This window comes from Pongo pygmaeus, chromosome 11 (genome assembly GCF_028885625.2).
Source record: "Pongo pygmaeus isolate AG05252 chromosome 11, NHGRI_mPonPyg2-v2.0_pri, whole genome shotgun sequence".
Taxonomy (NCBI): domain Eukaryota; kingdom Metazoa; phylum Chordata; class Mammalia; order Primates; family Hominidae; genus Pongo; species Pongo pygmaeus.
The window spans coordinates 78,513,571-78,539,522 of record NC_072384.2 but is presented as its reverse complement, the minus strand read 5'-3'; the positions used below and the strand labels follow the sequence as shown (position 1 = coordinate 78,539,522).

The window sequence follows — 25,952 nt, the reverse complement described above, 5'->3', positions numbered from 1 at the left end:
CAGTCACATTGGATTAGCGCCCCATCCCAATGGCCTCATTTTAATTTAACCACCTCTTTAAAGATCTCATTTCCAAATACAGTTACATTCTGAGGTACTGGGAATTGGGACTTCAACATATGAACTTGACAGGATGGGGGGACATAGTTCAGCCCATAACAATGTGTGATACAATCTTGGCCTAGGGTGTAGAGTCAGATAGTCCTGGGTTCAAATCCCTGTTCCCCCATTTATTGTCTGGGTCACCTAAAGAAGTCCTTTTTTTTTTTTTTTTTTTGAGACAAAGTCTTGCTTTGTCACCCAGGCTGGAGTGCAGTGGCATGATCTCAGTTCACTGAAACCTCCGCCTCCTGGGTTCAAGTGATTCTCCTGCCTCAGCCTCCCGAGTAGCTAAGATTACAGGCATGCGCCACCATACCAGGTTAATTTTTATATTTTTAGTAGAGATGGGGTTTCACCATGTTGGTCAGGCTGGTCTCGAACTCCTGACCTCAAGTGATCTGCCCACCTCAAGTGATCTGCCCACCTCAGTCTCCCAAAGTGCTTGGATTACAGGCACGAGCCACTATGCCCAGGCAAGAAGTTCTTTTGAGCATCACATTCCTCATTTGTAAAATGTGGATAGTAGTAGAATCTATCCAAGGATTACATTGAGCAATGGTTATACAGTGCTTAGGCACAGGGAAATAATAAGCATGTGCTACATGGTAGCTATTTTTATTACAATATATAGAGAGAAACCCAGTTGGAAAAGATTAAGAATATCTTCACAGAAATGTTGGCATTTCAGGTGGACCTTAAAGAGTAGGTTATATTTTGACAGCAGAAATGGAGAGTGGAGGGACAGTAGTCCTGGTATAGGAAGGAATACTCAGCTGCTGTGTGGATCTTCAGGGAGGAGTTGCTGGTTCCATTTGGCTGGAGATAAAATACAGGAGAGAACTAGAGTGACATACATTTGGGAGAGGCAGATTGAAACCATGTTATGGAAGGGCCTTGAATGCCATCCTGTGGAATTTATTCTTCTCTAAGCGGAGAGGAACCACTGGATGTTTTGAACAGGAGAAACTAAGGAGAATTGAGCTTTAAGACTATTCATGTAGCAACATTATTTAGGTTACATGAAAGTGGCATGGTACACCAAATGTAATCATTTTCCTAGAATATCTAGCTTTTAGAAACTTGTCTTTATTCATTTATTTATCTGTTCAGCAAATATTTATTATTTATCAGCCCTTACACTGGACAGGGAGACGAATTTATACCTGGACTTTTTTTCTTGCTAAAAATTTGACCTTTAAAACTAGTTTCATCCTTCTCCTCCCCAGGTTTGGAAGAAGGACAGAAATATATTGAGAAAATAGTGACAAAACACAAAGAGGTTCTTGAATCTGTGACTGAATTATGTGAGTCCCTCACAGAGCTCGAAGAAAAACTGAAGGTAATTTCTTCTTCCTAGAATATGTATTTTCAAGCAAAATAAATAAAATGTGTTAATCAAATGTCTTCTGGTGCAAAGACATTTTAATAGAATTTCTCAAGGGACATAATGTGCACATTTGTTTTACAGCTTTCTAACATAATTATCTGGGTGTTTGTCATAATTAATTCTATTTCTTTCCCATCACTGCAGAGAAAAATATTGCTGAGAATGAAGGCTAAACATAATTAAGGTGTCTGGTTTACATTTTCATGGATCATATCCTAAAAAATGTGTCCCATTAAGACTCTGCCAGTAAACTTTGTATTAAGTAGCCTATGGTTTTGTTCATAAATAATAGATGCCTGGGTTTTTTTTTTCTCTCCAAATTGCAGCACCAGAGAAAATACAAGTAATCTTCAGGTATTATATTCATTCAACACTTTTCCTCATGGAAATAGTAAACTAATCATGATCACTTTTCGTAGAATACAAATTTGATCATAACGAATATAGAGAATATGTTTATGTCTAAGCAAAACCAGTTAAAGTGAAATACATATGTTTCTTTGTCAATGTCATGTCAAAAACTGGTTTGATTAATGCTGTTTTTATAGCTGGCTGAAAGAACTGGTTGTTGAGGATGGGGAGAATAGCAAGGTCATTAAGATCAAAGGCTGTAGAGCAAAGCACAGTTGCTTTGAAATACCAACTCCCTAAATAATTGGATTTGTGACCTTGGGTAAATTATTTAATCTCCCTGAGTCTGTTTCCTGATCTACAAAGTGGATCCCAGGGTAGCCCGGAGGATTGACTGCGAAGATACTCAAGATTATTGTTGTGATAATTGTTATTGAGGCCTAGTGGTGGTCTTGCAGTTTAGAGCAGAATTATGTTTATTTCTAACAGCCACTTTTTTCTGTAGAAATTTCCATGTCATAAATTTATGTGCCTCTTCCATTCAAATAGTTTGTGAGGCTTTTAATTCAGTGGGTGCCCAACCAAATTATCTTTATCCTTTGGTTACGAATCTAGATTTTTTTTAACCATTTTACCATTTTAAATAACGCTACAATGAACATCTTCATGCATAGCTTTTTCTTTCTTTTGTATTATTAGCCACACATAAATTCTACAATCAGGTTTGAGAAAACTGAAATTTTTAATATATGAAATGATTACTATTTCTAATGTATATGTTATTTGCTTCCCATCATTGTTTCACAATGATAATAAACCACATATCTCATGTAATCTTTTTCAACATTTATTCTTTCCTCCCCACCCCCACCCCACCCCCGAGGAGCTGCTGCTGCTTCTGACTTTCAATACGAAGGCTGAAAACGCTACTTCCTCTGACTGTTTGCTCTTCATTGTCTACAATATTCCTCCCATTTACGTTGCACATCTTCAAGTGAGGGTCAGCTTCATAAAATCTACTTTCTTCAAGTTATATCCCTTTCCAGCTTTTACCTTGATGGCTATTCTTCCTGAAATAGCTGTTTCCACAGCCTCTCCCACTTCCTCATTCTCCATTCCTTACACACTCAGTGTAGTCAGGATTGCATTCTCTCTTTCTCACGCTCAACCTGTCACTTGGATTATCTTTTGCAGTAATCAGGAGTCCTCTAATTATACTCCCAGCTAGATTACCCTTCCTAAATAGTTCTGCTAGTGTCATCTTCACCTTCACAACACTGTACTACAAACTCTTCCTTACCAAGTCAAGTTCCAATTCAAGGCATTTCAGTGTTCTGAAGCTGGTCACCTTTCCAAACCATTGTGCTTCTGCATTCACTGTAGGTCTGTGTCCCACTGATCTACTATGCTCCGTGGGATTTCCCACTTCTAAACCTTTACTTCAAGAACACGAACTTCTGTCTCTGTTTTTCGAAATCTTACCATCTCTCAGAGCCAAACCCAAATGCTGCCTCCTCCATAAATCCTTCCTTAGCTATATCTCTCCCTCCTTGATCTCCCACGCCACTTGTGTGCCTTCCTACCTGTCTTAGTCCATCCCGGCTGCTACGCCAAATGCCATAGACAAGATGCCTTATAAAAAACAGACATTTGTTTCTCATAGTTCTGGAGGCTGGAAGTTCAAGATCAAGATGCTGGCAGATTTGGTGTCTAGTGACGACTTCCTGGTAGCTGTCTACTCACTCTACCCTTACATGGTAAAAGAATGAGGGGTATCTCTCAGGCCTCTTTTCTAAGGGCACTAATCCTATTCATGAGAGCTTCACCCTCGTGACCTAATCACTTCCCAAAGGCATCATCTCCTAATACCATCGCCTTAAGGATGTGGATTTTAACATATAAACTTTGGGGGAACATAAACATTCAGGCTAGTATAATCACACATATAACTACTACATATAATTACATCACATATAACTACTGTTGCCATCCCAACACTCCCTACTTGATTACACTTAACCCTCTGGCGCTGCTAAATTTAGTGTCCCACACAATATTTAACACTATGCTTTGCCTTGTATTTATTTATTGATTGATTGATTGATTTAGAGACAGTGTGTCGCTCTGTTGCCCAGGCTGGAGTGTAGTGGTGTTATCATGGCTCACTGCAGCCTCGACTTCCCAGGCTCAAGCAATCCTCCAACCTCAGCCTCCCAAGTAGCTGGGACCACAGGCATGCACCACCACACTCGGCTAATGTTTTGATTTTTTTGTAAAGTTGAGGTCTCACTGTGTTGCCCAAGCTAGTCTCAAACTCCTGGGCTCAAGTGATCTTTCCGCCTTGGCCTCTCAAAATGCTGGGGTTACAGGTGTGAGCCACCGCACCTGGCCTGCTTTGCTTTTTAAAGCAGGTACTCCAGAAAGAGTTTTGGCTTTTGTAGTAAATGCCCAATGGATTGGTACAGAGAAGAACTATCTTTCAGTGCTTGAAGATGTTTAATTTGGGTGGATGTAGAAATGAGAAAGGGTCTCTCTGGCAAGAGAACTAGGCAGCAGCATTATCTTTATGAGTTACAGCCGCAGCAAACACTTGCCAAAGAATGCTTAGCAGCACTTTACAGGTGTTTGTATGAAGAGAGCAAATGTCTATTTTTTATGTTATTAAATATAAAGGTTGATGCTATGGCTCTCTTTTCAAAGTTATAGAAAGTGGGCTCAGCAATTCCTGTCAAGGCTGAAATAGTAATAGAAATCCTTTCTAATGTATAGCAATTTGAGACTTACAAAGGACGTTCATGTACATTATCTCCAGTGATTTCCAAATAGTTGAGATGAAAAGAAGGCAAATGTTTTCTGTGTAGAGGTGAAAGGAAAAGTCCAAAGAGGGTAAAAGTGCTTTACATGGGCCCCAATAGTCAATAGTGGTAGATCTGAAATTTGAATTTAGATCTAATTCACATTCTAGCATTCTTTCCACACCAGCTGATATTTTGGAATAAGATATCAGCTGCATACCAAAGCAGAGTGGCTCATTAAGCAGCACAAACCAGTTCAGTTTAGAGTTGGGACTGAAAGCAGAATCTCCCCAGTAGTGGGTCTCCCTGAATCCTCCAAGCCAGTGTCACATATGCATTTTGATGAGCATGCATGTTTAAGACTCATCTAAGGATTTTATTCCAGGTGGAATAGAGACGCTTCCTTTGCAGTATAATCATCATTCTAAACTGGTGTATTCTATCACATGGGATACCAGTGGTTCTTTCCACCTTTACAAAGTCTTCTCAGCTCTCGCACTGACTCCACAGCACTTTGCAAACCCCCACTACCTCCATGACTAAAACTGAGCCCCATGAAATGCAGGGAACAAAATATCTTCAACCACATGAAGCATCCTGTGTTCTCAATTGCTGTTTTTCTTTACTATACTCAGTGATATTTTATTCCTCTTTTCAAGAGTCTCCCTAGTATTTTGCTTATGTAGATTCTCTGGATTTCCTACTTTCTTCTCCCCTAGAGACCTTTAATCATTTCTACCTCACTGCTGCTCCCGAGACTCTCCTAATGGGTTACACTGCCATGCATAATGATTCCTTTCTCTAGAGAATGCTCCTGCAGAAGCATCCTATTACAATGATTACTTTTTTCCTGCTGGGCCTTTCAACAACCGGTTTTTACTGGCAATGAACTCTATCAAAGGAATGAGGCAGGAGGGAAACTGTGAGCTGGGAGGGATAATTTTATAAATCACATCATGGGAGTACACCAGTCTCTTGTGGAATATATTTGCTGAAAGGTTGCAAGTGGTCTATGTTTTCTTCCGAGTAGTTAGTTTATGGCACTGTTCTCCAACTTTCCTGGCTCATGCTCTCACTAACTGTTGCTTTGTACAGCAGGGAGATGTTTTAAAGATGCATCCGAATTTGGAAGACTTCCATGATGATTATATTGACTTGCTAAAGGAACCAGCAAAAAATAAGCAGACAATATTCAATGAAGAAAGGAATAAGGTAAAGAAAACTACTTAACCTCAGCTATTCAGTACTTTTGCTTTGAGGTTAAAGTCATTGTCCATTGCAAAATAAAAGTGAATTGCAGCTTCCTTATCTATCCAAACAGAATTTCCCAGTGTAAATGCAATGTGAGTTTCCTCCTCCCTTGCTTCCTTTTGCTCCTCTCTTGGTGCTTCTTCTCTCTGTTATGCTGTTTCCTCTGAGCTTCTCACTATCGAGTACCAAAACCATGACATTTCACAGTAGCATTGGGAGAGCCATTTAAATGCCATGTCACCCCAAACCACTTGTTTTTCCCATCTCTAGCTGCGTTTTCCATTGTCTTTTTATATCCAATCCAACTTCAAATTTTACTTCTCCCTTTTTATCATATTGCCAAGCCATGATTTTTATTGTTTTACACAACCCATTAGCAAACCTTAATACATGAAATTAGATAGTATCTTGTTCCCATAGACTCTACCTCTAAGATGATATTTCCAGCACATTTACCAAACCATAGAATCCAGCTGAAATATAAATACTAAAGTGTTTAGAGAAATATTTAAATTATTGTAAAACTTATGCACTTACTGATAAAGCATGTAATGACTACAGATACTCACAAAAATGCAAATGTATCATGATTTTGAAAGTGTTATTTAAATCACAACATCATGATGGTTTTTCAGCCTAAGTTGCTCACTCTCTATTCACAGCTGCTGGACTATAATTAGCTTTTGACTTTTTGCTTTGCCAAGTTGCCTGCTCCCAATGTTTCTCTCCCGAGGAGCTGAAGGAACAATCAAAGTCAACATTATTCTCAACCATGCTCAAATTAATAAAATACACTTCTTGTGACATGAGAGTTAAAAACAAAAACCCTCTCCATTTGTAACAGTTATTTCGTGGAGAAAGATTTATCATTCCTTGAAGTCAATATGGTTCTTTTAGCTTTCTTATAGGTCCTTTTCCACAGGTTAATCTATGTCAAGGCCTGGTGCAGTTATACAACCAGCAGGCAGCAAGTAGTGTTAAGCAAACTGTCTTTTTTTGTGGTAGGGTCTTGAGCCACTTAAACCCAGATTCCTCTCTGAGGCAAAGGAAAGCTGCCAAACTTTGGTCATTTTGCTGGATGTTACTCTTGTATCACATGGTCTTACGTTACTCCGATTGGTCTAAATCAGGGTTTCTCAACCACAGCACTGTTGACATTTTGGCCAGATAATTCTCTATTGTGGGGAGCTGTCCTATGCATTGTAGTTTTGCAGTATTCCTGGCCTTGCTCACCAGATGCCGGTAGCATCTATTATACTAAAATCACTTCAATTGAGAATGACTAGTCGACATAATAAAGAATAGCCTTAAATGCACCACATTTTCTTAAAAAGGTTTCTAAGAGTTACTAAATCCAACACTCTATCATTTATTTTATTTAGTTCTGCACAATTTCCTACATTGTGAACTAGACACACTTACTAAGAACTCAGAAACAAAAGTTATTGCTACCAAAGAAACAAAAATAATTTATACTTAGTAAAAGTGGTTTTTCTTGCTTTTATTTTCTTGTTAGAAGAGACAGATTCCTTTAAATTAAAAAAAAAGCAAGATTTACCTTCATGGAAAAATAATTTTTATTCTAATATAAACTAAAAGGATAGGGCATCAGTCATTTCGGGTGTAAGTGAAGGTCTACAATTACAGCTGTCAAGAATTCTTATTAACATCATGTCATGTCCTGGTGCAATTGATGTAGACAGCAAAATAAAAGGGTGGCAGTAATCTTCACTTTTAAGTAGCTCAATCACATTTACCCTCTTATTGTCTCTATTATTTATATGTAGATCAGATGTAATGATTCTCCACAACCCCATGTGGGCAGATAAGAAGCACCAAGTGAAAAGCTTGTCCTGGTATTACTGCAGTCAATTCTGATACCCTTAAATGATGGTAGACTTCCTGAAGAAATTATTTGAGTTGGAAAGAATAGTTCCACTGAACTACTACAAGAATATATTCAATGCAGGGATTTTTTTTTTTTCCTGGAGATAGCAAAGTACTTCTCATTTTTCAGACCCAAAAATGCAGCAGGTGGAATTAGGCAATTCACTAAATGCAATACACGTAGCACTGCTAACAGATTAGTGATGGTGTTTTATTCCCAACGTGAGCACCGAAGCTATGAAAACTCCTAAGGTTAAATGGAAGCACACAGTATTAACAGGCTCACCTAAAGTCATGGAACTATTCAGTGGAAGATGATGGCTTTTGATGCCAGCATTTAGAGTTATAGAATTTTAGTGCTAGAAGGGATTTAATCAAATATCATTTTACAGTTGAGGAAACTGAGGCCAAAAGGGATTGAATATATTGTCCTCCAAAAATTAAAGAAAGTAGTGTAAGAACTGGCAGTCACCCCAATTCTCCTGAATTTTAGCCATACACTTTTCCCACAAGACCAAAATGGGAGCTCCCAGGAACTGTTGCATATACATAAGCTGTTTTGTAATGATACTGTAGTTGTCCATGACAAACTTTTCCCCTCTTCCTATTTATCTGTTTATAAGCAATAGCATGGAAATATTTTTGCACCAAAGAATTCAGTGGAGTGCTCTTATCAGACTGGGTGAGGAGGGTCCCTGCACTCCCCCTCTACCCTCAACACACACACACACACACACACACACACACACAAATGCTGATCACCTGGCAGGTACAGGAAGATGTTCCTGAAACACTTGCCTTGAAAAAAATTGGGAAGAGAATTAGCATTCTTCTTCACCACCTCTCTGTTCCCTTTTCTTTTACCTTGTCCACCTAAAGTGCACAAAAATACCGTATCACCCCTTTTTGTCTAAAGCTCCCGCTAAGGGCCTTCTCTACAAATGCCTTTTACAGACCAAGTCCTATGGTTAATATCTTCCTTTGTATTCTTCCTACTTCCTTTCATTAAATCTTTAACCTAAAGTAAGGCTATCTGTTATGGAGTTATTTTGGAAGATAAAATCTTGTGGTGTTCCTTCAGATTTACCACATAAGTAGTTCCCTGCTCTATAGACTTTGAGGATTGGTTCTGCCCACTTAGTTGAATGGATGTAGGAATATCACTGTATTCTCCCTTCCAGACACTTTTTCTGCCTACCGGGCAATGATTTAAATTCAAGGGATTATGCCCATCAGCAGAAATGAAAGTTCAGAAGTCCTGACAGAGACAAGACTTGAAGCTATAGATTTAGTATTAATTAAAAGCTAATTGTTTACTAGATATGTAAGTGGGTAAGGTGTTTGAGGGGCAAGGAATATAGAGACAATTAGAGAACTTAAAGATAAGACTGCAGGCCATTCATATATTTAGAAGGTGGGAAAAGGAAAAGGAATCAACAAAAAGACAAAGATCAGCCTCTCAATTTGATATAAGAAAAGCAGATTGAGAGTTGAGCTATGTTTTGCTGAATTAGATCAGAGTTTCCCAGCTATTTTGCCAGAACTCATTAGACTGATGTAAATATGCCCTGTCTGTACTGAAAACCATAGATTTATTTAACCTTTTCTGGGTAAATAACACACACATTTTTTTTGTAATAACAAACATGGTTTTATGGTGAAAAAATATTAACAAATAATTAGTATATGTGAATGTTTGGATAGCATTTTCATAGTTGAAAAGTAGACAGTTCTAGAAAATATAGCTCAGTGAGTTTTAAAATAATGTTTCTGGCTGGGTGCTGTGGGTTATGCCTGTAATTCCAGCACTTTGGGAGGCCAAGGCAGGTGGATCCCCTGAAGCCAGGAGTTCAAGACCAGCCTGGCCAACATGGTGAAACCCCGTCTCTACTAAAAATACAAGAATTAGCTGGGCGTGGTGGTGGGTGCCTGTAATCCCAACTACTTGGGAGGCTGAGGCAGGAGAATCATTTGAACTTGGGAGATGCAGATTGCAGTGAGCCGAGATTGCGCCATTGCACTCCAGTCTTGGCAACAAGAGTGAAACTCCATCTCAAAAATAAAAATAAAAATAAAATAAAATAATGTTTACATAAAATTCCATAATGACTTAAAAACTGAAATCTTATTTGCATTTTTAATTTTTTAAATTTTTTATATGATACATAATAGATATACATAGTTTTGAGGTACCTGTGATAATTTAATGCATTCAATTTTGCATTTAAGAATAAAAGCAGAAGTGCCAAGAGCCAAGTGGATTTACTCAGAAAACCACTTGCATATATATTAAACTCACCTTATCTTGCTTCCTGAGATGATTATTTAATGAGTAATTCTAGGTTAGTGCCACAGGCATAATTTATTATAGTTTCAAGATGTCATTTGATAAACACACTTATGATGCTCTCTTAAGATAAGTGGAGAAATGTGTACTGAATGAGGGTTTGGCCAAGTTATAATTGTACTCAAGAGTGTTAAGTAGTTCATCAACGTCAACTTTGGAGACAATCTGTCTTGTGGAGATATCTAACTTTGTTCTAAATACTGCAGTGTTCAACATTTTCATCAATAGCATTAATGGACAGAGGAGGTAGGACATTTTAGTTGACTACAAATTCAGCATGAGTCAATGGTCCCATGTGATTTTTATTTAAAAAAAATGAACTAATACAATCACCTTAATAAAAACATATCATATAAGTCAAGAAGATGATGATTCCACTGATTACTTACCATCTGGAAAGTAAACAACTCTAGAAACAAACATGTTTAATGGGAAGTTAAATGGTTCCAGGAAAAGATTTGAGAAAACTCTTTCCCTCTTATTGATAGTAGAAATTATTGCGTAGTGTTATTTTTTGAGGAAAGTACTTTTTCTATTTTAGGAATTGTTAGAAGTGAAAAAATGATAGCCTTGGATTCCTTTCATGTGTTTGGCACCAGCTGAAAGTAAGATACAGGAGTCAGGAACCAGTTAAAGCTGGATGGCTTGGACTTTTCTAGTGGGTTTCCCTAAACTTCATGCCTGATTTAAATAGGTTAAATATGTACCCAGTCCACTTGGGTGCCCATCTAGACGACCACAGACTTCACCTCCAGGGTGCCTGAGAGCCAACCTGAACCCATGCATTTCATGAAAGGCAAATCCAAAAGTGGGGGCCTCATAGAGACAGATCTGAGCATGCTCAGTACCTTCTTCCAAACCCTCAATTAGGAAATAAATTCCTTGCCAGCAGGGATTGAGGAGTTGGGGGACGGGTCTGGACTTTTATTCAAGTTTCTCTCCTAAGCTTGTTGTAAATCTTCAGACAATTGTAAAACATTATTCTTCTGTGGAGAGTCATAGGTTACCTGAAGAAGTCATTAAGGAGTTGTCATTGTCTGCCCCTGGAAGGCCAACAAGTCAACAAATGTCCCTGCTCTTCTATGAAGGGCCTTGTGGCCCAGTAGGAGTGGGACCTCCCAGAAATGACCAAGATGATGAGAGAGAGTTGAGACAAAAGAAGACCTGAAAGTGTCTGGTACAGAGAAAGAGGCTTAGACAGATTGTAGGACCAATTCTCCAAACAGTCAAAGAGCTATTAAAGTTGGAGAGCAGCTGGACTTTTTGTGTAGCTCCAGGAGGCCAATTCAGATCCATTGGTGGAAATTGCAGGAAGGCAGATCTTTGCTACATATAGGAAGATATTCTTAACACAAGTAAGGCACACATTCTCAAAGTACTCTTTCAGAAAAAGTGTTCAAATAGAGGCTGCCAAAATGTTGGAGTGGAGATTCTTAGACTGAATAGGTGGTTGATCAAAGTCCCTATAAGGAGGAAAATAAGCATTCTACTTTCATGAAGAGATGGAGAGAGAGAGAGAGACTGAGCTAAGCTGTGGCATGACAGCCAAAAGAGGGAGGGGCAATTAGTAATTTAGTATTCTTTTTAATGAGGGGAACTTCTAAGAACATCTGGGTTTTAGACTCAGAATTTAAACTTTTAGTAAATGGCTGAAGGAAACCACTTTCGCTAAGCTGGGTTAATGTTTCTCTGAGGAGAGATAATCTCTGTGGGATAGTACAAGCAACATTGCTTTGCTTCGACTCTTCAACCTGAAAACACATTTTTTTTTTTTTGGAGACAAAGTTTCACTCTTGTTGCCCAGGTTGGGGTACAATGGCAGGATCTCGATCTCGGCTCACTGCAACCTCTACCTGAGTTCAAGAGATTCTCCTGCTTCAGCCTCCCAAAGTAGCTGGGATTACAGGCACCCATCACCACACGTAGCTAATTTTTTTTTTTTTTTTTTGAGACAGAGTCTCACTCTGTTGCCCAGGATGGAGTGCAGTGGTGCAATCTCTGCTCACTGCAACTTCTGCCTCCTGGGTTCAGGAGATTCTCCTGCCTCAGCCTCCCGAGTAGCTGGGACTGCAGGTGCGCACCACCACGCCTGGCTGATTTTTTGCATTTTTAGTAGAGATGGGGTTTCACCATGTTAGCCAGGATGGTCTCTATCTCCTCACCTCATGATCCACCTACCTTGGCCTCCCAAAGTGCTGGGATTACAGGTGTGAGCCACCGCACCCAGCCTTATTTTCTTAAAAATCACTTACAAAATGTATATCAAGAGCAGGACTACGGGCTAAAATGAAAAACTCAAAAGCAAGGCAAGATGTGACTTTCCTATATGCATCAGTTACTACAGGACAAAAACCAGTACATACTAAGTAAGAAGGCACCCAAAATGCTGAAGAATGGCACAGAAAGGAGATATAAAACAAGCAGGTGGGGATAGATAAGATCACTTTTCAGCTTCAATGTTCTTTTGAGTCTATGCAACAGGGATATTTGAGCCTCTTCTTAAACCAGAGATGGATGTGGATTAAACTAGGACAGTGGAAGCAGAGAAAGAAGTACTGCTACTCACCACTCCTAGCAGGACTGCACTCAGATTGGAGCAGAGACAAGTGGCAGGTGCTTTCCTATTGTATCTTGATGTGCTCTCTTGGGAAAGGCCATCACGTCTGATTGTCCCATTAATATCTACCTCCTCCACTAGGATATCATCTCCTCAACTGTAGAGACTGATCTACTTGTATTCACCAAATTATGCCTCTAATACTAGTATGGTTCCTAGTGTATAGCAGTAGGTGCTCAATAAATATTTTTTCCATGCAAGAATAAACTAAGGGACTTCAAGAAAACAAAACTAGTCATGAAGAATTGCTTTCTCTATATGAGGTACATAGAGGGGTCAAATGCATAGAGCAAGAGAATAGAATGGTGGTTGCCAGAGGCTGAGTCGGGGGAAGACAGATGATTAGGGGGTTAGTGTTTAGTGGATACAGAGTTTCAATTGGAAAGATGAAAAAGTTGTGGAGATGGATGGCAGTGATAGTTACACTTAATGTGAATGCACTTAACGCCACTGAACCATACACTTAAACATGGTTGAAGTGGTACATTTTATGTATATTTCACTACAATTTATTTTAAAAAGAAATGGCTTTCTTGAGAGAAAGGACAGGTTATTCTGGGAGAGTCCAAGGAATCATCTAACAAGGGAGTCTCTGATTGTCAGCATCTGTGTGTTTATAGATGTGTGTGTAGACAAGCCAGACCTAAGCTGACTTTGCTGTTTGAGAAGACTCCCCAGATCATGGTTTGAAAGATGTTGATCTAGTCCAACCCCTTCACTACAGATGGAAACTAGGGCTTTCTCTCTTCTGTTCACAAAGTCTATCACATTTTACTCAGAACTTGAGGTCTTTATAATGATTCCTTACTCATGAGAAGTGGGACTGTGCTCAGGATCGACAGACAAATGGTTTCCCACTTGTAATTCTTGCTCCAGCCCCCTAAATTTTAACCCCCTGTAGGTTGTCTCAAGTTGTCTCTCTGAAGTTGAGTTTTGCTGTAATTGAAACTGGAAAAAGAAAAATGAATGAATAAGGATGATTTGGCTTTTCTTTTTTCAACGGGCAGGCGCAGGTTGCAGATCTTTTGGGCATCAATGGAACAGGGGAAGAGCGGCTACCGCAAGACCTGAAGGTGTCCACTGACAAGGAGGGTGGCGTCCAGGGCCTGCTCCTGCTTGAAGACATGCTCTCAGGGGAAGAATATGAGTGTGTCTCACCTGATGACATCTCCCTGCCTCCTCTCCCAGGAAGCCCTGAGTCCCCCCTTGCACCATCTGACATGGAGGTGGAAGAGCCTGTCAGCTCCTCCCTCAGCCTTCACATAAGCAGCTATGGGGTGCAGGCTGGGACCAGCAGCCCAGGGGATGCCCAGGAAACTGTTCTTCCACCACCTGTTGCATTTGCGGATGCATGCAATGATAAGAGAGATACATTTTCAAGTCACTTTGAGAGGCCTTACCTCCAATTCAAAGCTGAGCCCCCACTAACCTCCGGAGGATTCGTGGAAAAGAGTACTGCCTTACATACAATCAGTGCCGAACATCCAGAGAGCATGATGAGTGAAGTGCATGAGAGAGCTTTACAGCAGCACCCTCAGGCTCAGGGCGGTTTGCTAGAAACACGGAAGAAAATGCATGCTGATAATAACTTCACTAAAACCCAAGATAGGCTGCATGCTTCCTCTGATGCATTCTCGGGCCTCAGGTTTCAATCAGGCACCAGCAGGGGCTATCAGAGGCAAATGGTTCCTCGAGAAGAGATTAAAAACACATCACCAAAGAGCAGCGTGGTCAGCCTAGCTGACCAGGCACCTAATTTCTCCAGGCTCCTGTCTAATGTAACTGTCATGGAAGGTTCTCCAGTGACTTTGGAAGTTGAAGTAACAGGATTTCCAGAGCCTACACTGACATGGTGGGTAGCCTATAATGACAAGCCATAAATGGAAACAAATTCAGTCACAGAGAAAAATCATTCTGTGAGCACTGACTGAAAGATTTAGGGCTAGCTGATTAATATTCTATGACACTGCAATTCTGCATGATTCAATCTCACATCAGACCCCTCTCATTTTAGTAGCAGCATAGTTAAAACCCTTAAGAAAAATAAAAGGTAACCATATAAAGTACTAATAATTTAACAAATTTCCAAAGCACTGTAGGTTGGTTGTGCTTGTTTTTTTCTGTTTAACATTCCACATTTCTAAAGATTGTGGGTTGAAATTATTTTTTATTGTCTATTTCCATATAAGCATGGCATCTGCTTGCTTTAACTACCTTTATGCAATTGAAAATATAAGAATTTGTTTTTGTTTCCCTTTTCTCTCATTTACCTCTTTCATCTTTTTCCTCTTTCCAACAGTCACACATGTCATCTTTGTAACATTTTGTTTTACTAGGATTTCTTTTTACAAATTTTTTCCATGTGAGAGGTGGAATAAAAATATTTCTGTCACAGTTGCTCCAGGTGACAGGCAATAAACTCATTTTTGAAAGGTAGTATAATAACTGAGCTGTAAACGATATGATTTCACTCTGGAGACATCGTTATTTTTTAGCCTATTTGTTTCAGTAAAAGCAAACTGTAGAATACTGGTTTTGGATCACCTACTATTGGTAACAAAAGCAGTTCTTTCTCAATATGTGGGTTACTTTTAAACATTTAGAAAATTCTCATCCTTAAGTAAATTTATTTGAGGACAAAGTTACAAATCTGCGAGAGCCAGTTTATACTTATAAGCTAAGATTAAGTAAAATAGCATTTATTGATCACAATGTTTCAGTAGATATTAAATGATCAGTTTCAATTATTGTGTGTGCCTATTGATGGTACTTGAAATATGAACCAGTTATCTAAGGAACTTATGAGAAAACTTCAGTTTCTCAAATTATTTTTAAAAACTGCACTTGTGCTATATTAGTGCAGTCACTTTTGCTTTTTGTTTTATTGTGTTTATTGTTGCATGTTTTTTACAAATCAAGAGTGTCATATTATGAATTTTAAAGATATTTAATTCATTATTAAATCTCAGTTCACTCCAAAGAAAAATGTTGTCAGATGTGTTTCTTGTTTTTGTCCACACAGTAAATATTAATAATTTGGTTAGTATGTGTGTGGTTAAAGAACCACTGCTACATACGTGTTGTTGAAGAATATTGCAATGTTGTAAACAAATGTGTTGCTGTCAGATTTACAACTGTGCTCAATTAATAACTGACAAGCTTTCAGGATATCATACATTCTTAGGATACCCAAGAAAAGGCAAAGTTATCACTTAGGCAATGGGAACAGAAAACGATTCAGATTTGTCATCACCCCTGAGTGATAGATTGTGGGTATAAATAAATAAACAAGAATCTCAGATATACAAAGTAAACAAATTATTTGCTTTATAAAACCATGCAGTTAAGCACTCATGTTCATAGGAAACTTTTAGAAATATGTTATTAATAGTCATAATCCAGTTGCATAAATACCTTTTATAATTAGAAGTCATTTTCTTCTAATGAAATTGCTTCAAAAAAATTAAATGAAGTGATCTCATCAGGAGGTGATGTTAAGTACAGTCCTCTAAAACAGCACATCTGTATAGTCCTGTGGATACTGTGGCATGAATATGATGGGGTAGATGAGTCTCACTCCCATACAGTTTATAAGGAGTCACAGCTACTGTTCCAGAGTGGCAAAAAGAATAAAGCTGGACAACATGAGGGTGCCATTTCACACCCTAGGTAATTGTTACTATGAGCAAATGGTGGCCTAGTGTGACCAGATGGTATGTTTTGTTTTTGTTTTTGTTTTTAGGCATAGCTGGATATCTGAATTTTCATATGCAATATTCCAATTTTTAAAGGATTTCAAAAAATTCAGTTTTCCAAAAACATTATCTGAGCCAGTCAAAGCAATTCTCTCACCACCAGTTGCCAACTTCTGCTTGAAAGATAAACAGCCCATAATACCAGCTACTCAGGAGGCTGAGGCAGGCAGATTGCTTGAAACCAGGAGTTCAAGACCAGCCTGGGTAACATAGCGAGATCCTGTCTCTTAAAAAAAAAAAAAATAAAAAATAAAAAACTTAGCCTGCACATGTTGGTAAGCGCCTGTAGTCCCAGCTACTTGAGAGCCTGAGGTGGGAGGATTGCTTGATCCCAGGAGTTTGAGGCTGCAATGATCTCTGATTCTGCTACTGCACTCTAGCCTACCAAAGAAAAAAAGATAAAGAGCCCCACTGGAATTTGTTGTGGCTACAAGGTTCCTACTAATCCTAACAGAATATTGCAGTGGTAATGGGCCTATTTGCAACCATTATTAGAACTTGGAAATAATGTGAAAAAACAGCAATCCTGACTTTAAAAACTGCCTCTCTGCTTCAGGTACAAGAAGGGCCAGAAACTGTCTGCAGATGGGCACTTACAGGTTTTACACAAGGAGACAAGGCATTCGGTGTTCATTCCAAAGGTATGCAAGGCAGACGCAGGCCTCTATGTGGCTCGGGCCCAAAACTCTAGCGGCGCTCTCTCTTCCAATGTCATCCTCCACGTGACAGGTAACTGCAAGCCACCAATCACAAGAATAAACTGGATAACCCTGTGTATCGTCTATGTTAGTGTGTCCCTAATGTACTGGCTACTCACACAATAACTGTGGTGTTGGCACCAATGGACATCATTCTCATGTACCTAAAGAACAATGCTGCTGTTTATCTTCCTGCACCTCCTGCAAAGCATCTCCCACCAAATGTATCTCCAGTCTCATCACCATACTTGTCTGGCTAATACCACTGCTAGGTGAAATAATCAAATTTTCTTGAGTGTTTAATATATTTGAGAAGCTTGGTAAATTATCTGTAGTGGATAAGAAAGTATTTTTGTACTCTAGAAGGAGATGTTTTCAACATAATATGCAGCAAAATTATTCTATGCCTATTCCCTCCTAATTTAAGGGTGTGCAGATGAAGGCTGACATCGGCATAGAGATGTGCTAAATTTCAAATACAGTTGTTCTATAATTTATTTTTAATTGTATTTTAAAACATCCCTTTGTAGGGAATATCAGTAGAACTATTGAATTGATGTTGTATTTTTGCATTAGCTGTCCTTTAATTTTTCTTTCCATGTCTTGATCTTGTTACCAAAATGCATTCTGTGTAATTTCAACATAGACTACATTCCTGTGTCTGATGATGTCACTGTAAATAATCATTCCTCATGTTGCTCTCACGGGTTTGACATTGGAGGATAGATGTGCCATCAACTTTAAATAGAGTTTCCATCTTTTGTCAGCTCTGCATGTCGTACAGCAAGATGGAACACAGGTTGCAAGAAAGAACCAACATTATTCCTGACATTCTATTGATGTGTTTTGAGCAGCAATGTGTAACCAGGTGTTTCTGCTTCTAATCTTGATTCTGCTGATGACCATTTTTATACTCTATGGCAAAGCATCTCTTTGCCTCAGTTTCCTGTCATGAAAATGAGTTCATCATCTACCTCTTGGGCAATTGAGAGTTTTCATTATGTGTCTTTTAAACATCTGGAAAATGGAAAGCACTCTATGAGGGCTAAGGATAATGATATTGTTTAATGTAATTTGTCATCAGACTGGCCTCCTGCTCACTATTTCTTTTTTTTTTTAGATGATTTTTTTTAGAATATTAAATTAAAGGAGTGCTGTTAATATGTAATTTTCAACTAGTTTCATGGGGGAAAGTGATGTTTTATGAATTAGAACTTAAATTCCTATCTAATTTCTTAAGACTACATTCTTTTCAAAGACTTGAAATTAAACTCAGGAGGATACATTTTGTTTGTTCTAGGGGGAAACGTGTAATAGAATGGTATGAGATGAATTCTATCCTTTTATAATAATTATTACTATAATATTGAAGAATTCTATGCCTTTCTGAAACACTTTATTCAGAAAAGATCATTTTTTGGCTTCCTTTTAAAAATAAGCATGAAGTAGGGAAGCATTTGTTTTTTAGATTTTAAATGTAGTCTTATGCTGAGGAAAATCTTTAGTTGAAAGAATAATTCATTACAGATTTTTGATGAAGGGAAGAAATTAATTATGTTCCTGGAAAACTGTCTACAAATAATCAAAACATTTAAATGTAATGTATTCAAGTTGTTATTAAATGTATTCAAGTTGTTATTAAAAAGTTACTGAATGTTATCTGAAGATGTGAAATGTGTAGTCAAGTAAAAAGTTGGCATATACTTTCTTGTGCTGCATATCCAATTAAATTAAAAAATTAAATCTCGGTTTCCTTCTAAATTTTGATAGAACCATATTAAAAGCTTGTATACACAGCATCCTAGGGAATTTCTCTTAACTATCTTTTTTTTTTTTTTTTGAGAAAGAGTCTTGCTCTCTTGCCCAGTGCAGTGTTGCCATCTTGGCTCACTGCAACCTCCACCTCTGGGTTCAAGCAATTCTCCTGCTTCAGCCTCCCGAGTAGCTAGGATTACAGGCATGCCTACCTAATGTTTATGTTTTTAGTAGAAACCAGGTGTCACCATGTTGGCCAGGCTGGGCCTCAACCTCCCAAAGTGCCAGGATTACAGGTATGAGCCACCATACCTGGCCTCTTGTATCCTTTTTGTCCAATTCCAAATAATGTGAGAATCTTGCCTAACTGCTATTGCCCATGTTGAAGCTAAAGAGTAAAAACCTATTCATGTCCAAAGAAGGCAGGTGAGACCCGGTAACAAACTATCTCTCTTCCCATTTTCTTTCTTATTAATTTGGCAGATCTCCCTTCCCATTTTGTCAACATGGTTGAATTTGTGTGTTGGGGTTGTTAGGGCATGGGAATTCCTGGTTTGCTTTCTCTATTGCATGCTTGTTCATGTTAACTCTTTGGGGAGCAGAGTGAGATACATACGCATCCATGGTTATGATGTAAAAAAGCATGCAAAATCCATTTTTAGAGAGAGAGAAAGGTGGGGGTGGGGAGCACAAAGATCAGAAAAGAGTACTATGCTGATATTCAAGATATAGTACAGATAGCTTTCTGTGTACCTATCCATCTACCTATTCATCTGGGCTATTGATTGACTCCCACAGCAGTAAAGAATAATTATTCAGTTATTCTTCTGGTTATGTTTTAATTTCAAAAACTTAAGTGTGATTTTCCTTTTTGCTGGGATTTCTGTCTTGAGCAAATAATTCTTCTTATGAAAGTATCAATTGCAGTTACTGGTTAAAAATGTAAGACATAGGAAATTTAAGTGTTGTTTCTATTTTAAGGTATATACATAATTTATAACCATTTACTTCTAGAGAAAATCCTGAATGGTTAGTAATATCAAAACATTTCCAATAAGAAAACTAAAATGAAAAGAAAGATTAAAAATTACATGTGTTACAGCTCTTTTAGAATTTGTCTAGCAGGTTTTCTGGTGAAAATTGAACTCAGGATTTTCACCAGAAAACTTTTTAAAACTTCTAAACTCTTAAACAAATTGTAAATACTTGATACTTCGAAGAACTGCAAAACAAAATGTTTTTAAGTTTTCATAAGGCAAAATCATTGAGTTTTCCAGCTTTGATTTTCCAATAAAAGGATGTATAAATATTTGGTGGTAGTTTTTCACACTCAATTCCAAGAGAAATTTACTGTGGGAATCTGTACATTTGAATCTCTGAATATTCTATGATATTTAAAATATTTGAACAAGATGCAGAAAATTTTTTAGCTATATTAATCAATAATGGTAACCTCTATCACTCATGATCAAGACACATACTTAAAATAGATGACTACAAGACCCTTCTAACTGCTTTGCTCAAATTTAAATTTCCTCAAGTAGTTCATAGGCCCTTTACAACCTGGCCTCCCCTCTCCACTCTCTGTTTGATCCCCTCCTATTACCCCCAACCCCTAGCAAAGTGACATTTAACTTCAGGGTTTTAACATATCATGCTCTTCTCTGCAGCCCTTTCTTCCTATAACTTTCTTACTATCTTCACCACCCTATCTTCATGTGACTTAACTCTTGCTTATGTTCCAGTTCTGCTGAGACACAACTTCCCCTGGAAAGCCGCCTGACCCATCAAGTCTAGAGAAGATGGTCCTGCCATGTGCACTGTAAGCACCTGCACTGCCCAGCCACACCCCTGAATATACACACGGGAATCACAGGTTTGAGCCTCTGTCTCCTCTGGCTAGGCTGTAAGAATCTTATCAGCAGGATCCATGACAGCTCTGTTGTCATTGTATTGCCAGTACCTAAGACACAGTCACACTCAGTAAACTCTTTTGAATTGAATTGTTGCCAAAGGTAAACAAAGATAAACCTAGCTTTTTTAGAGAAAGGAGAGGGGAAATGTAAACAGAAAAAGATGATTCTCCCTTCTTATAGACAGGAGTCAATCCAAATCAGGCCCTAACAATGAAGCACGCATGAAAATCTCTCACCTCATCTGCAAAACTTGTGTGAGCACCCTCCAGACCCTCTGGGCTAGACCCTGATTGAAAATTTGAATTTAAAAATAGATACTGGCTCCACGGACTAAAATAACAGTAACGAGGAAAAAGGAAAGGTCCAGGATTGTTGTTCCTGGATCAATATTGTTCCAACATTTTAAAGTGTTCCAAAGTTTTAAAACATATGTACTTAGGCATAAATCATCATCCGGTATGAGGAACTGGATGCCTCCACTCTCTATGACTAAATCCAAACTGTCAAAACCAGAATTTATGTACTTCTTTAGAACACTACGTAAATAATCAATATTTAATTGTAGCTGGGGCTCAGTAATCTGGGCTGTGAACAGCTCTTATTTGAAACCAGTATTTCATACAAACTTGTAAATATAAAGAAAGCCAAATCCAAGAACTTGAGTATTTGAATTCCAAATGAAGAAAGGAAAGAATATCTTATTTTGTTCTGCTTTATGTTTGTCTTTATTCATGACCATTTCTTCCTAAAAATTACCATCTGAAGCTTTTGACACTCCTGTTGTATGCACAGCATTTTAAGTGCAGCCATGAAATAAGATAGTTTTGAAACAAAATAAAATATCTCCTTCCAGTATGCTCTGATATTGTGTCAATGTAAATGCCAAAGCATAACAGACTGTTTTCCATTTATAATAAGTGGAATCTTGAGTTGCATTGGAAAGCTAAAAGATTTGCATTGACTTAAATGAAAGTGTCCTTTTTAAAGCAAAAACAATTCATTTTCTCTGTGCTCATCACAGGAGATGAGATTTGAATGTTATTAGTTGTGCATGAATTCAACCTCAAAAACAGGAAGCACACAGCTGTGATTTTGGCCTTTTTCCATGAATCTCCACAGCACTGTTCCTTTTGATGGTGAGAGTTTGTATAACATCATGAACTGTCTGAGCATCAGTGCAGGTTGGAGGCATGACACTCCTCAGGGTGAACAAGCCTTTGTGTTGAGAGTTTGAGCGTTTGGCCTGCTCACTCTTCCTTCTGTTCAACAGCAGTTTCATTTGCGTAACCCCGGACATGGCAAATCGGATTCATTGGATCCTCCTTTTTGTACCATAAAATTAACTTCCTATCTTCCTTAAAGAGCAAGAGTGCAGAAATAATTGTATAGACAAGAATGTGTGTGTATTCCCAATTAGCACAATAAAAACTGGGTGAAATCAAAATATATTTTAACCATAGGAGTAGATGAAAAAAATAGATCAAATTCAATTTTTCTTTAAACCAGAACAATAATAGTTACACAACATGAAGTTTTCTATCTGTATTCTCATGGCTTCTTGCCATGGCTCTTTTTCCATTTAGAATGCACATAAACATCAGTACTTGTAAAATAGCAGCTCCAGAACTAGGTAATAAAATGAAATCTTTTTCCTTTGTCCCATTCAACAACAGTTCTTTTTACAAGAACTTCATTGATTCAAGCTTCTACAAAATGGTATTTTTATCTTATATATGCATTTTTAAAAATATGCAATAAAATCTTTTGAGTATAAAAAAATCAGTGAAATATAAAGGGACATACTTTATCCATGGCAAATTGTCTCCAACGCATATTATGCTAATGGTGGCAGACAGCCACCTCTCTTTGTAATAAGTATTATGCACACCCACACACAAACAAGCTGTTGGAAAACAGAGTCAGCTGGAAATGCAGACAAGGTAGGAAACCACTTACTTGGCAGGGTCAGAAAGGCGAATATGCCCATTTGCTTCAGAACCGCTCCTCTAGCAGCTGCTGCCATGCCAACCCTGCAGGGCCAGCCTTTGATTCGAGTGAATGCAGCTCCAGAAGGTGCCTTTTAAAATGCATTTTTATTCATTTCTATTACTCTTACAAGAGTAATAGTATTTCTTATCACATTCTGGTCTGGGTTAGTAGATTAAATAAGAATGCTTCCCCACCCAAAGAACATAATTTCTGGTGAGAGAATAGGGTCTATGGAAAGCTGAAAGATTTGTATGCTATGTTCCACTTAGGGGTGGTGACTGGGGATATGTAAAACTGGAAGGGATAAACTGGCTACACAACACGGTGAGGATGCTGAGAGTCAGCTTTGGCTTTCAGCGTCCCTGTCTGTGTGAATTTCCTGTGGATTCTGGAAACGTTTTTAGGGAACTCCCCGAGAAGAAGTTAGAGACCACAATAAAATGTTTCTACATGACAATTTTTGTTACCCAGTAAGAGGACTCTACTGGGTTCAGTAGTGTCAAGGTGGACCCTAAATCCATTTCCTGGTGTCTTTAAAAGGAGGCCATGGCAGACACAGAGACACAGAGGAGACACACAGGGAGGAGGCAGTACATGACACATGACAACAGAGGCAGAGATTGGAGTAATGCAGCTGCTATAAGCCAAGGTGCACCAGAGATTGCAATCGCTGGAAGCTAAAAGAAGTGAGGAAAGATTCTTCCCTAAAGCCCTCGGAGAGAGAATGGTTGTTTTGGCTTAGACTTTGGACTTTTGGATTTCTAGCCTTCTGAACTATGAAAGAATAAATTTCTGTTGTTTTAAGCCACCCTGTTTGTGGTACTTTGTTATGGCAGCCCTAGGAACCTAATACGATGACCATGTTTTAGAAGAACCAATACAAGTCTCTGGTAATAAAATTCCCAGAGACCATTGTTAGACACCAGCCAGCCTTTCAAACCGGCACTCCTGGGGTGTGCTGGAATACCTCAGCTTCCTTACTGATTTGAAGAGATCACCCTAGTACATTTCAGTCGATCAGTAACTTTTCATCTTCTATGTGAACATCACCCCCTAAGTGCACTATGGTAAAAAGAGTTCTAGAGGAAGCTGAAATTATTCACAACAGGGGTCGAGGGAGGGGAAAGGAAAGTTGTGTTTAGACATATAACCAAAGTAAGAATATATACAATATAAGGAAGGAGAATAGAGAAGTTCAAAAAATGGGATTACCAACAGTCAAAAATTAGGAAATACATGACCTGAACAGCACTATCAATCTACTTCATCTAATTGACACATAGAATATTCCATCCAACAACAGCAAAATACACATTCTTCTCATGCTCATGTGGAGCATTTTCCAAGATAGACCACATTCTTGGCCATACATCATCCATTAAAAATTTAAAAGAATAATAATTATACAAAAGCAGGTTTTCAGACCGCAATGGAAAGAAACAAGAAATTAATAACAAAGCTCAAAAATCCAGAAATATTTGTAGATTAAACAGCACACTTCTAAATAACAAGTAGATTTTAAAAACTCAATAAGGATTTTTAGATATTTTGAAAAATACGAAATTACAAATGTAACTTATCAAAATCTGTGGGATGTAGAAAAATAGTGTGTAGAGGAAAATTTATAGCATTAAATGCATATATTAGAAAGAAAAAAATCTAAAATCATCCTAAGCTGTAACCTTAGGAAACTAGAGAAAGAAAAGTGATTTAGGCCTATAGCAAGCAGAATAAAAGAAAACTTAAAAATGAGAGTGTAAATCAATGACATTGAAAACAGGAAAATAATAGAGAAAATCAATGAGACCAAGAGCTTGTTCTCTGAGCAGATCAATAAAATTGATATACCTCTAGCCAGGATAACCAAGAAAAGAGAGAAGACACAGATTACTAATATTAGAAATGAAAGAAACTCTAAGCTCACAAATTTGATAACTGAAATGAAATAGATCAATTCCTTGAAAGACAAACTACCAAAACTCACACAGGCAGAAATAGAAAACCTGAAAAGCCTTTATCTGTTAGAGATATTGAACCAATAATTAACAACTTTCCAAAAAAGAAAACACAAGGCCCAGATGATTTCACTGATAAATTTACCAAACATTTAAAGGGAAAAAAATAGCCATTCTCTACAATCTCTTCCAGAAAATAGAAGCAGAGAGAACTCTTTTTAAACTTATTCTCTTGGGTCAGAATTACGCTAATACTAAAACCAGGTAAAGGTATTACAAGAAATGAAAACTAAAAACCAATATCTCTCATGAATACAATTACAAAAATCCTCAACACAACACTAATAAGTTAAATCTAACAATGGATAAAAAGAATCCCACACAAAATGTGAGATTTGTTCTAGGTATATATGGCTCTTTCAAAATTCAAAAATCAATCAGTGAATCCACCACATCCACAGGCAAAAGAAGAAAAATAATATAATTATATCAATTGATACAGAAATAACATTTGACAAAAATCTAATGTGTGTTCATGATAATTTTTAAAAACTGTCAGAAAACTAGTAACAGAGGAAACTTCCTCAGCTTGATAAAGAACATCTATGAAAACCTGTAACTAACATCATACTTAAGGGCATCCTCTCTTACCACTCTTATTCAATGTTGACTGGAAACACTAACTAGTGAATATGACAAGAAAACATAAAAGTTACTAAGATTTTAAAAGAAATAAAACTAATTTGATTTACAGATATCGTGACTTTCTACCTAGAAAATCCCAAAGAATCTACAAAAAACTCTTGGAACTAATCAGAGTACAGCAAAATCACCAAAGCAGAAGATCTGCAACAACTGCACTCAAGAAAAAGTTGGGAGCTGTCAGTGCAGTGATCAGGCATCTCCAGAGACCATGGCAAAGGCAGGCTGTAAGAAATTGCCCCTTTTCCATACGTTCGTTGCAGACATTATGGAAACCTGAAATCTAGTTGCGACATGTCACACTTGCTTTTTCTTGCACCTTCCTCTGATATTTTGGTGGGGGGTGGGGGCTGGGGGGCAGATTTGAGAGGTAAATTACTTGAAGAAGATGAAGCTCAGCAGAATGAGAGAATACTTGATGTGAAACATAAATCAAATTTGATCA

The 25,952-nt window shown here is 38.0% G+C and overlaps 1 protein-coding gene and 1 non-coding gene across 3 annotated transcripts in view; both read left to right on the top strand.

The window, feature by feature from the left end:
• Positions 1 to 23,455, top strand: part of CCDC141 (coiled-coil domain containing 141) — a 218,010-nt gene extending 194,555 nt beyond the window's left edge. Inside the window, exons 21-26 of one of the 2 annotated variants that reach the window (XM_054477409.2) lie at positions 1,329 to 1,441; positions 5,731 to 5,847; positions 13,745 to 14,589; positions 17,049 to 17,221; positions 20,691 to 20,767; positions 23,391 to 23,455. In XM_054477409.2, coding sequence (XP_054333384.1) covers positions 1,329 to 1,441; positions 5,731 to 5,847; positions 13,745 to 14,589; positions 17,049 to 17,221; positions 20,691 to 20,728 — 1,286 coding nt within the window. In that variant the 3' untranslated portion in view covers positions 20,729 to 20,767; positions 23,391 to 23,455. Of the gene's footprint in view, positions 1 to 1,328; positions 1,442 to 5,730; positions 5,848 to 13,744; positions 14,590 to 17,048; positions 18,911 to 20,690; positions 20,768 to 23,390 lie in introns of those variants that run through there. The other variant, XM_054477408.1, reaches the window with a different exon arrangement.
• LOC129032240 (U7 small nuclear RNA) lies at positions 20,037 to 20,095 on the top strand. The gene has a single exon (XR_008501257.1). It is a non-coding gene; the product is annotated as a U7 small nuclear RNA (small nuclear RNA).
• Positions 23,456 to 25,952: the final 2,497 nt, after the last annotated feature.